Raw genomic sequence first — 15,025 nt, 5'->3', positions numbered from 1 at the left:
ATAGTAACCAGTCATAAATCCGCATTACTTGGGCTGAAACAGCAGGCCCCACTGCGCGGGCGAGGTCGGTAGGTCGCGACAGCTGTGCCGGAACCAAACGCGGCGAGCAGCTGTGTACCGAGCATTGCTCATAGTCGTGCACATGGGCGCGCTGAAATATAGATACATAACAGTAGCTAACTTTACACTGGGAACTGGATTAATACAACCATTAAAACGTTTAATGGCACAATATGTAAAAGAACTTACTTCTGAGGAGACCGATACCCCTATAACAGATTCGGAGCCCGTAAAAAAGACTAGCTATTACTCGGCAAAATTATTTCTCAATTTTGAATACATTGCTCAAACTAAATCTGGTTAATTAATAAACGTAAAGTACAAAATATCTAGGCACTTCTGCCTTTCGTCCTTTTAACCATTATGTTTTACTTAGAATATGTAATTTGACACAACATACGTGCATGTACATTGTTCCATTGTATTTATGGCGTTATACGCCAAATTTATAAAAAGCTCCTCGGGAACCTAACACTTAGCTTTATATTTTTTTTAGCATCACGATTAACGTGTTACATTATGTTAGCTTACTACCTGTATGTTCCGCTAGGCTTACCCAGTTTCTAACTACCATGCGAAACTTTTGTTTATTGCTGTCTTCAATACTGCTACTAATGCTATGTTAATTCAAATTCACCTACTTTTAAGTTTTTAGGCGCTGATGCCTTTACTGATGCTTAGTTATACTGATGTACTCTCCACGATATTACAGATCATACCTATAAATAGCCACACATACGTGGCTGTTATCGGTCTCCTCAGAAGTAAGTTCTTTTACATATTGTGCCATTAAACGTTTTAATGGTTGTATTAATCCAATTCCCAGTGTAAAGTTAGCTACTGTTATGTATCTATATTTCAGCGCGCCCATGTGCACGACTATGAGCAATGCTCGGTACACAGCTGCTCGCCGCGTTTGGTTCCGGCACAGCTGTCGCGACCTACCGACCTCGCCCGCGCAGTGGGGCCTGCTGTTTCAGCCCAAGTAATGCGGATTTATGACTGGTTACTATGGTGCTACAGTTTTATACTTGACATGGCCAAATTTTGGCATGCAATAGTTTAGTGTCACTGGCTTCTGAAGAAGGCAAAATTATTTTGGCTGAAAGATTGGTTTCTATTTGCAACTGAGCCTGACGTGTTACATGTCCATTTCGTATGTCGTCGGCCGGAGCCCGGCGTAAAACTGTCCTGTGTTCTATATACCTGTATACCACGTCTCTCTGCCGCACATCTACATCTAAACTCCACAAGTCACCATTGGCAGAGGGAACTTCGTGTACAAATGTCGTTTCGCTCTTTTACCGCTGTAGATCGAATGTTACTAAGCCCCTCTGTGAGTTCGAATCTGTCGTTGTCCTCTTTCCGAGGTAAACGTAGGAGGAAGCAGTAAATATGTTGGTTCGCTCTTCTAAGGCCGTATGCTGTCCAAACCTTAACAACAGATCACACCGTAATGCAAAATGCCCGCTTTGTTGCGTCTGCCACAGGAATTGGATCAGTGTAGATCTGAGAAGGCTTTGGCGATTAGTAAACAAATTCCTGACGAAGCGCGCTGCTCCTCTGTGGATATTCACTATCAGTCTTACCTGATAAGCGTTCCATACAAAGAAGAAACACTCCAGTGTTGTTGCAACAAGGGTCCTGTAAGTGTTAATCACTTACTGCTGGAACATACACTGGTGTCCAAAATTAAAGCAACAAACGGATATTATTCGCGGTTGCTCTTATTTTCCAACAAAACAGTATAAACAGGCGATAGTGAAATGTTAAGAATGCATAACAAGCTACAACATGCATAAAGGTAGACAAAATTTTCTTCGATTCTTCCAACGTAACAGATTGGCACACACATTCCGACAACTGGTCAATGTGCTCAGTATGGGGCGTGACCATCTATGGTAACAATACAGGTCTGCCAATCTCATGTTGAGGCAGTAACGCCCATTCCTCCTGCAGAGCTGCCCGCGAATCTTACAAAAAATTGGAAATTCGTTGTAAGGTCTTATGGGACCAAACTGCTGAGGTCATAGGTGCCTTAGCTTACGCACTATCTAATCTAACTTACGCTGAGGACGACACACACACCCATGCCCGAGGCAGGACCAGAACCTCCGACGGGGGGAGCCGCGTGGACCGTGACAAGACGCCCTAGACCGCGCGGCTACCCCGCTCGGCGCGAATCTTAGACATTGGCTGGTGGTTGCAACCCGTGTCCGTAGTGCATCCCAGACGAGCTCTATGGGATTCATATCGTGAGAGAGAGCAGGCCAAGCCATCAGCGCAGTGTCTTCTGTTTCCAAGAAAATATCAATCATCTTGCTCTATCAGGTCGAGCATTATCGTCCATCAGTAGAAGCTTCAAATGGTTCAAATGGCTCTGAGCACTATGGGACTTAACATTTGTGGTCATCAGTCCCCTAGAACGTAGAACTACTTAAACCTAACTAACCTAAGGACATCACACACATCCATGCCCGAGGCAGTATTCGAACCTGCGACCGGAGCGGATACGCGGTTCCAGACTGAAGCGCCCAGACCGCACGGCCACACCGGCCGGCATCAGTAGAAGTCTGGACCCACAGCGCCAACAACCGCAGATGAGGTCTCAAGATCTCGTCGCGATACCCGAAAGCAGTTAAACGTGGCCGATTCACCCGTAAAACTTCAAGAAGAAGTATTCGAGTGGTCAACATAATTTCGGTCCACACCGTCAGGGATCCTCCTCGATATTGGTTTCTTTCCACAATGTTTGGATTGAGAAATCGTGTTCCACGTTCTCTCCAGATGAGAATCCGTCGAGAATCACTCTCCAGACGAAATCGAGACACAACTACGAAAAGAACGTTAACCCACTGTGCCGCGTCCAGGTGGCATGTTGACGACTCCTCTCTAAACGTTTCCTTCTGTGAAGACGCGTCAGAGGTACACATACAGCAGGTATCCGACAATAAAGGCGACTCTGCCGAAGCCTTCTGTACACCGTTTGCCACGATACAACGCATCGAGTCAATGCTGCGAGGTCAGATGCCAGTAGCCGTGCAGTACTAAGGGCGTATCGTCCTGCCTTTACAACTAAATAACGGTCCTCCCTTTCCGATGTCACACGTGGTCGGGACTGCCCTTGTCTTCGGGATACAATCTCAGTCTCTATGAACTGACATAACTCCCGAGAGACAAGAGAAGGATTCATATTAAGCCAGCGAGTCACATCAGTTTGTGACTGTCCTGCTTCCATTCTTCCTACGTGCCCCACCGCAGAGAGTCTGGTGGGCGTCTTCTCTGTGTCATGCTGCACCGTCTGTGACTGTGAGTATGGCACTAGCCGGTAAGCACTACGCTGCTTGGTATGTGTCCTGCTGTCATCGTGGCCGTGGTTGTCCGTGAGGAACATGATCGTACGGAGATCTGTTGGCAGTTTGTATGATTATATCGTGAATGAGATACAGGACGTGCAAATAATAGTTTGTTGCTTTAATTTTGGAAAGCAATGTAGTTCTACACATCCAGAACGTCTCAGTTCATTTGGGTTATTGTTTTTGGGTGTGGCAGTTTTCACAAGCCTTGTTGTAGTTAACATTAACGCCTGATTAGAAGTTCAAATCTCTACTTCACAGCTCGTAAACATGTGTTGCGCTGCCTCCAACTTACCGTCATTCCTTCGCCTGTCGGGTACCCTTCGATGGGCGATGTGACGACGGCCGTGTCGTATTCCTTGGATGGGATTGAGCCTTGTAGTCCTGATGTTATCAGCGAAGTTGAATAGTGGTTAAGCCCCAAGAAATCAGCGGTGCCTGCGAGCAATAATACAGGGCGATGTAAGTTGTAACGTCCTTGTGGTTATCTGGAACCTGTGCCAAATAGTCCCGTTGATTTTTGAATAGCACAACACACTCTGAAATTTCAGAAGTATCGGAAGGTCGATGGTCGGAACGCATCGTTGACAGCGATTCGCTGTTTCTCATGCAACACATACTGCGTTTACAAGTTGCTCTGTTTGTTAAGTACCCTTCTTCTGAAACTAGAAAGTGTAACGATATGATTCCCAAATGCCTGTCTTCACTGAAGGCATTCAATGCTGTAAGAAGTAGCGACTCATGCAGAACTAATGTCGGGTCTGCAACTGTCGTCTAATTACGATCAGTTACCAGATACATGGCCGGAGAGACGATTTCCTGACAATTCGCCTCGTTGCTTCAGGTCTTCTCGAGGATATAGCAAAACGGCAAATCGATTCTCCTTAATAGCTGAATTTGCGTATTTGTGAGGAAGGCACAGGACTCCACCGACTATGGTCACCACTCCCCCGCCACCCCCACTCCCTGATATCCTCCTCTCTCCGCCGCCAGTTGTTGTTGTTGCTACACATCCCGTGCGATACCCTCTGCTAGTACTGTTCGGAAGTTAGAAAAAGTATACGTGGAGACGTCTGTGACAAAGTTTCAGTGACACCTGGAAGTGCGCTCAGATAGTCTGACAGTTAAGGCGACTGTTCCTGATGATAAGGAAATACGAGTCGCTGTCTGGGACGTGTCTCGCTCAGTGGACAGTCGCCACAGCTAGAGTTTTTCTTCTCCGCCACGATCGGTTTAGGTTTCAAAATTGAAGTCATTTTCTAGTGGAATCTCAAACTAACATAAATACAGTAATTAAAACTTCCGGGCTAAGAGGCCGTGGTCCAATAGTAGAAATACTTCTCCCTGACGTTTCGTTGCCAGCTGCGGGCAACATCATCTGAGGTGAGTCTACGACTGGCTGCTAGGCCGTGGAGGTCCTGTTTATATAGAGCGCGTAGAGGGCGCCACCACTCGTCACATGTTGTCAACAGTAAAACTGTCTCTGGCTGGCGTCATTACTCTCGAACGAAGGTAATCGATTGTCACATCTTTGGTACAGAGTCGATCGCCATATCTTATCTAGCTTCAAGCCTTCTTCTTTCCTGTTAAAATTATTGTGGTGTTTAAAAATCTCTACAGCCTCTCTATACATACGTGCATAATAAACTTTCCCCACCGATGGTTGTTGTTGTTGCACGTTTTCGGACATTTTTCTTCTGGGATGGAGTGCTCTATCTATCTCCTTGTCAGCGTACCCATTTTTCTGGAAAGCGGTTCGCAAGTGGTTTAGTTCCATTCATCCACAATATTACGGACCGTATCGGGAAAGTGCTGGCCAAGTTCAGAGTTGATACAATCTTCAGACCCACCAAGAAAATTAGTGAATGCTTAAGATCGGCGAAAGATGCACGACACCCTTTAGCTACTCCAGGTGTCTATAAGATTCCCTGTAGTTGTGGGAAGGTTTACATTGGAACCACGAAAAGAAGTATCAATACTCGCCTAACTGAACATAAAAGGAACTGTCGACTGGGACACACGGACAAATCGGCTGTAGCGGAACATGTTTTTGAAACGGGTGACCATGAAATTAAATTTAGTGAGACGAGCGTGCTAGCTAAGACATCGCATTATTATGCACGTTTGTATAGAGAGGCTGTAGAGATTTTTAAACACCACAACAATTTTAACAGGAAAGAAGAAGGCTTGAAGCTAGATAAGATATGGCGATCGACTCTGTACCAAAGATGTGACAATCGATTACCTTCGATCGAGAGTAATGACGCCAGCCAGAGATAGTTTTACTGTTGACATCACGTGACGAGTGGTGGCGCCCTCTACGCGCTCTATATTAACAGGACCTCCACGGCCTAGCAGCCAGTCGTAGACTCACCTCAGATGATGTTGCCCGCAGCTGGCAACGAAACGTCAGGGAGAAGTATTTCTACTATTGGACCACGGCCTCTTAGCCCGGAAGTTTTAATTACTGAAGACGCCGGCCGTGAAAGCCTACACGCTATGATAACATAAATACAGTCAAACATTGTACATAATGATGCAATGAATGACTAAATACTTCAGATAACAAGAATGTAGGAGTTTCTGATTCTTTTTGTTTTTTAAGAAAAGAAAACAACAACATTGAGTTTACATATGCGAAGTTTAGGTACAGGAAAGCAAACTCAAATGATGTCGGATGTAAATTTAAAATTATTACGAAGGTAAAGCAGGGAGGATTTAAAACTGCTGTGGCCAACATAATCGTCAGAAAAAGTGGGAAAAATGGGAGTAGCATGATAATAACATTTGTAAATTACGGGTACTGGTACGCGTCCAGGACATGCTAGCAGCCTCGACAATTGTGTTCTAACTTTCACCCCACTCACCCTACAGGACGTGACTTTACGCTTCATATGCACGTGAAAACTTCTTCAGTATTTCTTCATATATAGACAACTAGCTTTAGCTTTTCATTGGTAAGGCACGTGATTTTAAATTTCGAGTATGTCGAATCATAATTCCTTTTCATGATACTTTTAATGTATCAAAGTCTGCAATTTTCACATTAATTAAACACATACACACATCTTTTCTAATATATTATTGGCCACAGTACTTTCAAATCTACCGACTTTTATTTTCTTAATAATTTTGACTTCGCTTCAACACAGCACAATATAAGTCACATAGTTTACTGTGCTCACACTCATATCACGTCATATTATACATATGTAACTTATTTTATGCTCAAACTTCTACATTCCTGTTGTGTAAAGTATTTAAATTTTCAATGTATAATTATGTCCAGGGTTCAGTTGTATTCAGAATGTCAATTTGATATTCCATTAGAATATTAATTTCAATATAAATGCCTAAATTTCTCTCAGAGTAGAAAAAATAACAGTTTTCTCTCTTCTTCAACTCAGCACACAGCTGCGGTACAAGAGCGCTCTCCAAACGTAGAGAAAACAATCAAGATCTTTCAGTTGTCATTATATATTCATTTAAATGAGAATTAAGCGTATCAGAACTGTTTGCATCATTTCGTGTCATGGTCTCTTCAGTGCTTTCGTAACCCCATCGAGTGATTCATTTCATTTCAGTACATTTAATCTATTTCTCAACGAATACAGTTGAAAGCCTGAAGGGAAATCGTAATGTATGCTCTTTAAAGGAAAAAAAAATCGCAATACAAATAATTTTAGAAGTACAGTATCTAATGACACACCTTTTCTCTTCGCTTTGAGCAACCGATGAGTGTGACTCACGGGGTTTATCTGACAAAGAACGTGATTCAAAGAAATGAACGTTCTTCAGAGATGGTAACAGAGCACATCAGAGCTGTGGGCTGCAGCAAAGCAGAGAATTTACGCTTTACCAAACGTATCTCATGGATTTTATAGGAAAAAAAATTAGAAGATGGCGGATCTGTGTCGTGACATATTTATTATGTGGGCAAGTTGATGTCTCTAAACCGTTTAGGTATATTATAATGTCCATGTGATGCGTTAATAATCATAGTTGTCGTCCGCCCTTGGTAGCTGAGTATTCAGCGCTACAGAATGTCAATCCTAAGGGCCCGGGTTCGATTCCCGACTGGGACAGAGATTATCTCCGCTCAGGGACTAGGTGTTGTCCTAATCATCATAATTTCATCCCCATTGACGCGCAAGTCGCTGAAGTGGCGTCAGATCGAAAGACTTGCACCCGGCGAACAGTCTACCCGACGGGAGGCCCTAATCACGCGACATCTACATTTTTAAAAATCAAAGTCGTCGAAGAATGTAATGAAATATTTCATGATGCACACTGTTAAGCCAAAACATTGTGGCCCCTTCTTATTAACGAGGCGGTCCATCTTTGGAATGTAATACAGCAGCGATTCGCGTGCAATGGATCCGATGAGTTTTTGGTAGGTGGTACACGGCACCAGATGTCTTCCGTAGACTATGAGACGGTGGCTAGTGGACGCGGACCTAGCACCGGATAGCATCCTAGATGTGTTCCACAGGGTTCAGATCAGGATAATTTTTTGGTCAAGACATCAACGCGAGTTTATTATCAAGCACATAAAACCACTATACCACGCTCTGGCATTGTTGAATGGACAGTTAGTTATTCTGCCATCATTATCGGGGAGGTAATCAACAGTGTAAGGATTTGGGTAATCCGCAACAACGGTCACAAAGCCCACAGTTATCAAGCTGCCTTGTGCCACTACCGCAGGTGAACGTCCCCCACAGTATAATAAACCGCCCCCCCCCCCCTCCTCCCCTCCCCCAGGCCACCAGTTTGCGTTTAAGTCATGGAGCATGTTTCGAGAAGCCGATTGCCTCGATGGCGGTGTATCCACACACCATCATCGACCTGATGTATCAAGGAATTCTGTCAACTGGCGAACTATAGTTTCTTTTTACCTTGTGTGGGAAGAAACTGAAGCTTATACGTGTTAATCTTTGAACAGTTTGTGTATCTTCTGTTATTGTGCTCTATAAAATGTTTGCTCGAACTAAGCAAGTTATTCGACGACGTGTCTTGACGGCAAATTAGCAGCCGTGGTCGGAATTCCTGTACCGTGGATTGTCGTTCACCTAACCTTTTTAAATTGTTTGAATTATCTGTCTTACAAACATTTACAAGTTATATCGGGTGTGTTTTGGTGGCAAGTTAGCACTCAGCGGTCGAGAATTTCTTTGTTAAGGATTGCTGTTCACCAAACCTCATTTGTGATCTTACTTTGTTATATGAAGTGGGTACAGTGTTTGTATTACTCTGTTCATTCATTGTTTTGGACCGTGAAAATCGTTTCTGGTAGTTTCCTGTGGAAATATTGTTTTTATGACACACTTATTTAGAGGTTGTGGTGTGTCTGTACTGTGTTTTCTGTACAGCGTGCATAGTCCGCTTCGCATACCATATCTGTAATTCGATTGGAAAACGTTGGCCATCTCAACAGAGGTTAAGTCGCGTCTGTGGTTCTTTCGCTATACCACACTGATAGCTCGTTTTCTATACCACATCTGCGGTTCGATCGGCGCATCACGATCATCTTGATAGAGGGTCAGGTGTTTCTGTGGTTCGTGTGCTGTACCACGATGATTAAGTAGCGCAAGTTAACTGAATTAAAAGAGTTATTGATATGGAAAGTGCACAATGTCAACTAGGAACGATCAGGAGGATGACAGTGATCGAAATAGCGTGACAATGAACCAAACAGACTGGAAGATTACTTCAGTGGTGTAATGCAGTGTATGACGGAGGAATGTATACAGTCAATGAAAGAGCTATGGAACGTCGTAGGAAAAATGAACAGCTAATTAACCAAGTGGCCTCTCGACCAGGGGAAGCTCACATGACAAACGGAAGAACACCGGACTCCCGCCCGCGGTGGCCGAGCGGTTCTAGGCGCTTCAGTCCGGAACCGCGCGTCTGCTACGGTCGCAGGTTCGAATCCTGCCTCGGGCATCGATGTGTGTGACGTGTGTTAGGTTTAAGTAGTTCTAAGTTCTAGGGGACTGATGACCTCCGATGTTAAGTCCCATAGTGCTCAGAGGCATTTGAACCATTTGAACACCGGACTGAAAAAGCTGGTCTGCACAAGCAACTGAGCAAGTTAAGTGCTCCAGCTCTACTAGGGTGTACTGAGTAGTCTTAGTCTGAAAATCGTACACTACTCGAGAATCTGAAGAACCTCGTTCCCATATACGTGGCAAATGCACTGAACCGTGGTAAAAATTGCTGTTTTGAACAGCACGCAGCAGTGCGTAGTGTGAAGCAGTCGCCCTCCTTTTCTGGCGGTGGCGCCGCTGTGGCAGTCGCAGTTTTGGTGTCTCCCTCTGGTGGGAAAGGGGAGAGGTTGCCTGTTGACGTGCATTTAAGGGGCGATATGAGCTCGCCAGTCGGTCAGTCTGGGTCAGTCTCTCGTCGCCAGCTTGCTAGTATGTCTCTCGTCCGCATTTGTTAGGCAGTTAGTGTCTGTATGTCGTTCGGAGTTCTAGTATGTCTGTCGTTCGGATCAACCTTTAAGGCCGGCAAAATGACAGTCTTTCCACTCCACCAGTAAGAGAACTCAGCGAGTGGTCGCCCGGTCGGGGCTTAGTTTCTGCATCTGGGTCTGCGCGTTAGGCCGCCAGTCTGCTCGAGTTTGCTCAGGCAATGGTCATTGGCGGTTGGATCGATCGGTTGGTCAGTCGCGCACTGAGACACGAGATGATTTGTCCGTTTTGAGCGTTGGCGCATGTGAGGTCGCCACGTGAGTCCTGTGGGCCGCTGCGTATAGCGAGGGGTAGTGACTTCGCGGTCGACACGAGAGCAACAGGAGTCAATCCACGACGTCAGTCTGGCTGGTGTGAGCTGCGACGCCGTGAGACGGGAGATCGGCGCGCCTTCCTGCGTCCGTTGAAGCGGCTGACAGCGGACGGTTCGAGGGTGCTGCGCCAGGTCTTCTCGAGAAATCGCAGCTATTAGAAGTGAAGTGACTGGTGATATGTTGTTTGATTTACTCTTGTTAAATTCTACTTGTTGTCTTGGTGAGGTCACCAGCCCTTTTGCTTTGGCGTCGTCCCACCAATCTTCTCCGTTTGTCCACCCACGGGAAGGTGGTTGTTTATAAATTGGGTGGTCCGTTCTTCCCTTGTAGAGTAGGGGCGAGTTAGAGCAACCTGCGTTTCAGGTTGTTCAATAATCTCCCTATCAATCTACCGTACGTTAGTAGCTACCTCTGTCATGTTTGTCGGATTTGGTGTGTTAACGAATTTATTGCTTGGAGTGTAACGGCCTAATACCTGAAATATGTTTTGATCTTTGGAAACTTCGATATTATTGCCTATGATCTTAAGAGGCGGTATCTATGTACTGTAGAGCATCTTAACTATTGTTTGGCCAACCTTGTAGAATTTTATATAAGATTGCATTTCATGGGCTTTTATTTACATGATCATTTTAGTATATAAAGTTGCCACCCTTTCACCACAAGACTTGTCTTATAAGTTAAAATCAAGTTGCACCTTCGGTGGCAGGATTAACATTTTGATTGTTAGGGTTTTGTACCATTCCCATCCCTCCACGGGGGGGGGGGGGGGGGGGGGGGTGCATAGTTTATGTGCTTGTGTAAATTGTTAAAACTCTTAGTTTAAAATAATCTGATGTGTTGCAGATTTGCACCAGTGTAGTCTTTCAGAGGCTGTTGTGAGCGGTCGTAACTACGGCCGTGTCAAAAGGGAGTGGCAAGGTTCTCTGCCTGAAAGCTCGCACAGTCAAAACTTGTTTCTTTCTGCCTCTGAATGAATTGCAACTTTGATATTTAGAGGGTGGTTTCTGATTATAATTTTAAATCTGTTTCTTTTAAAAAATGCTTTTAGGCACTATTAAAGTGAATAAAATTCCCATTTGTTAAAAGGAATTTGGTTGTGATATTATCAGTTACTCCCTGGCAACTACTTCCATGCTTACATAGTGTGATTAAATGTGTTAATGTTCTTGATGAATCGGTAGTAAATAAAATTAATTCTTAAGAATATTCTGTTCATGCACCAAGTAACGGGAAAAACGACTGAAAAACAGGCTAAGCAGCGAATATCACCCAGACCACGGCCAAACAGGTAAATGCGGTCTTTACCCGTTAAAATGACAATCCGACAAGGCACCATGGCAATCAAGGGGAAAGTCACCTTGACAACCAACCCAAAACGTGATAGACGTAGAGTCAGAGCAATTAGAATGACCAGCAACATGATCATAGTGGAGACAGTGTCACAAGAGAATCAAAAGAAGTTGATGGAGAAAGTAAATTAAATTCGCAACATGAAATCTGGAACTCCTCGGAAGAGGAGACCGCTGTTCATAGATCATGTTGTGCCCAAGATCAGCCTGATGAGACTCTGTTGGATGAAATTTTTGAACTCTGTCTAGCAGAGATTATGTCTAAACAGAATTTGATGACGGAAATAAAATTGCTGTTTAGAAAAGGGCAGAAAACTAAGCAGGTTGTGAACCTTGTCCCTGAGGTGAACCCACGGCTTAGAAATATCCTCTTTAAGAAGGAGAGAAACTATTTACGATTCTGTACTATTAATTTAAAGAAATTTGTAACGGTAGAACGGTGTTTCTAGCGCAACGGTCTGGACCATTTGGCGAAATCTTTTACAAGAAATGAAACGTCCAATCATTGCGGCGGTGAAAGATACCAAAGGACAGTCCAATGAAAGGTGAAAAAGCCGTCTGCATCCCGTGCAGGAAGAAGGACTGCAACAAACCGGGTGTGGACTGTGCAACGTATTAAATGCTGTTAGAGAGTCGCTGTAGAATGGTGCAGGCAGTTGCGTCTGTACTTGCGTATATGCCCATTTTCACATCCAGAGTATGACAACATTCATTTAATGCAGACCCCTAACGTATTATACTGTTATTATTTTGATTGTGTTGCCTGTGTAGATAGAACGGTAAGCAACAACTAATAGAGGAAGATGATCGAAGAGAACCTAAAATTTTATAGTGCCAACTAACGTCAAGAATTGAGCAACCTGAAACCGAGTCTACGATAATAGGCTTGAGCACAGCACTCTGTGGAACTATGTTCTCAAGAGCTAAATGTTAAAAAAATCACTGAAGTCCAAGACCCAATACAGAACCTACGTCTTGCTGGGCATTTGCAAAAGTAGTACGAAGAGAAGTGACGAAATCGGTAGAGGACGTCTGTGAAGTCTGGGAAATTAGGAGCGGTGACCGTGAAGATGAATGCATGCAAAAGCAACGGCAACCACTGATGACACACCAGTCAGTGCAACAGTAGGCAGGGAAAGTGAGTCTTTTCTGAGTCCGAATGGAGTCTACTTAACTACAGAGAGGAATGTATTACTAAACAGACCTGGGGACACAAACGGTCTGCAGCCTGGTCCACGCTTGATCACTCGTGTGGCACATCCCACGGGAAACACTATAACTTTTAAGGTTGCAGAAGAGGTTGACTAAATTTTTCTTAAGTGCAATAATGGTTGCACAGCACTAGAGGATATTGACACTTTACTGCGGCAGATTTATGTTCGGAGATAAGAAATTTTAGATGTGGAACGGATTTATACAGATTTTGCAAAGCCAATGATAACATACATTTCCATCCTAAGTTGCAGTTAAAAGCTATGAGAAGTGCTCTAGACATGACTAAAGATCGTAAGTCACGGGTAGGGCTCGGGATTGAAAACGTGTGCGTGCAGACGCCGTATACAGATAGAAGGTGGCAAAGTGCCGCGCTCCCTATCAACAGCTGCACTAATAACAGGATGTGGAAACGCTAAATCAATCACTATAGTGTCAGACAGTCTTACGCCAATTACTAAAATTATCCAGTTAAGCGATGAACACTGCATCGTTACTGAATTTAATGCTAAGTAGAGAAACTGATGACATTGGACAAAAACTGTCAGACGTTATTGCCGGACTCGATCTTTCATTGTTAAAGAAACCTGGACAGTCGTACACTTACGAGAATCGTGCTGGAGCTACTTCACACTCTGACTGATCAGCGGGCCACAGAATCTCTGGCTGATCAGTTCAGCGCCACTGTACCGTTAGCGATCATAACGCGATTATGGCGGAAATTACGAACAATGGAAGAACTGAAGCGCACCTGGAAGAGGAGTATTCATCTATGCTTGACATTAAATGCAGGACAGAGGTGGTTAGTGGTAGCATAGCAAGTTGATACAACGCTACGACAAGTTTCTGAGTCGGATCGGGGACTATTGAGATAAGTTGTAGCTAATTGTTGCAAGTGAAACAGTTTTCATTTTCACTGTGGTTTCCATTTGGCGACCTGTCATTCCTTACTTTCCGAATAGCCTTCGTAGTATTTGAGGAAAATAAGTGTAGGCAAATGGATGTACTTGGAAAACCTGGTGGTGGCTTGAGTCCTGTGAGGACACACAATCAAGAAGGGTCCCTATTCGTACAGGTAGCGTAGCGAGTGTGTACGGAAATGACAAGACACACATTCCGGGATAGCCACTGGATTCATAGGGTTCAGACTAGACGTGGAATGGTTGTAACTTTTACTTTTCTATTGTGTTATATTTTCACAGGTTTCTTTATTTTCTAAATTCGTTCTTGTACATGCTGTGTTATACATTAATTACAAACATGTAACTGGTTTATTTTGTAAAATGGCAAAAGCCTAATGTTAAGTGTAGTTACTACTTGCTATTGTTCCCTAGGGAGCATGCCAATTTTGTGCAGTACAAAGTAAATATATGTATATGGGACGTGTATCCATATATTGCACTTTGTGCCCTAAACTATAAAACTATTCACTGCAGACCATGACGTTTATGGATGAGAGTAGCCTTAAGTCTCACATTGTGCGCCACGGTGTTTTACTGGCGTTGGGTGGAAGTGGGTGTTGTGGGTGGCAAAAGTTGCAATGGTAACGTAGTCAAGACTCTGCGCTGCCAACGCAAATTCCGTCGTGTGATCTCTGTGTAGTGCATCTTAATATTATTATTCTATTCGCAGGAAAAAAATAACAAAGGAAAACTGTTCGTGAAAACTTGAAAATAGTGTCGACACAGTTACCTCACGTACACAACAATAAGCGGAAAAATCGCGCCCACGTATTTCACTCTGTAACCAAAACTGTTCACTGCAGACCAATGGCGTTTGTACGTGGGAGTAACCTTAATGAGACAGTGCTAACATAATTAAGACTCGGTGCTGCCAACACAAATTTCATGGCGTAATCCTTGCCTAGAATTTCAAGTTAGTGATATAACGAGGCCTTCGGCGCATGGCAACTATTAACGCGATGCATAATGATTATATGGGACGAATGTACAATGACCCATAAAAAAGGTCTTGAAGCACTCAATGCAACAATACAAAATGTTTGGAAAAGCAACAGGTTAATTTAAGGAAACTTTTGGCTAACATTACCGGTAAATCTAAACTCAACACCAGCAGACGAAATAAACATACGTTTAAAGAGATTAATATTTTGGGCTAATGTTGAAAAGTTATCTTTGAAATAAAATATGCGTGCAGATAATGACAAGAGATCCAAAAGGTCACATATTTGCAAAAAATTTATTGAAAATTGAGAATGGTACTTACCCTCTGGTATGCTTATTTTAACACAAGAA

The 15,025-nt window shown here is 43.7% G+C and overlaps 1 protein-coding gene across 1 annotated transcript in view; it reads right to left on the bottom strand.

The window, feature by feature from the left end:
- Positions 1–24: 24 nt before the first annotated feature.
- The window catches only part of LOC124805410 (myrosinase 1-like), a 120,545-nt gene continuing 105,544 nt past the window's right edge, over positions 25–15,025 (bottom strand). Inside the window, exons 9-11 of the mRNA XM_047265971.1 lie at positions 3,712–3,854; positions 250–269; positions 25–151 (exon numbers count right to left, since the gene is read on the bottom strand). Coding sequence (XP_047121927.1) covers positions 25–151; positions 250–269; positions 3,712–3,854 — 290 coding nt within the window. The remainder of the gene's footprint in view (positions 152–249; positions 270–3,711; positions 3,855–15,025) is intronic.

The sequence above is a fragment of the Schistocerca piceifrons genome, chromosome 7 (genome assembly GCF_021461385.2).
Source record: "Schistocerca piceifrons isolate TAMUIC-IGC-003096 chromosome 7, iqSchPice1.1, whole genome shotgun sequence".
NCBI classification, from domain to species: Eukaryota; Metazoa; Arthropoda; class Insecta; order Orthoptera; family Acrididae; genus Schistocerca; species Schistocerca piceifrons.
The sequence above is the reverse complement of the archived record's forward strand: the minus strand, read 5'-3'. Positions and strand labels throughout refer to the sequence as shown.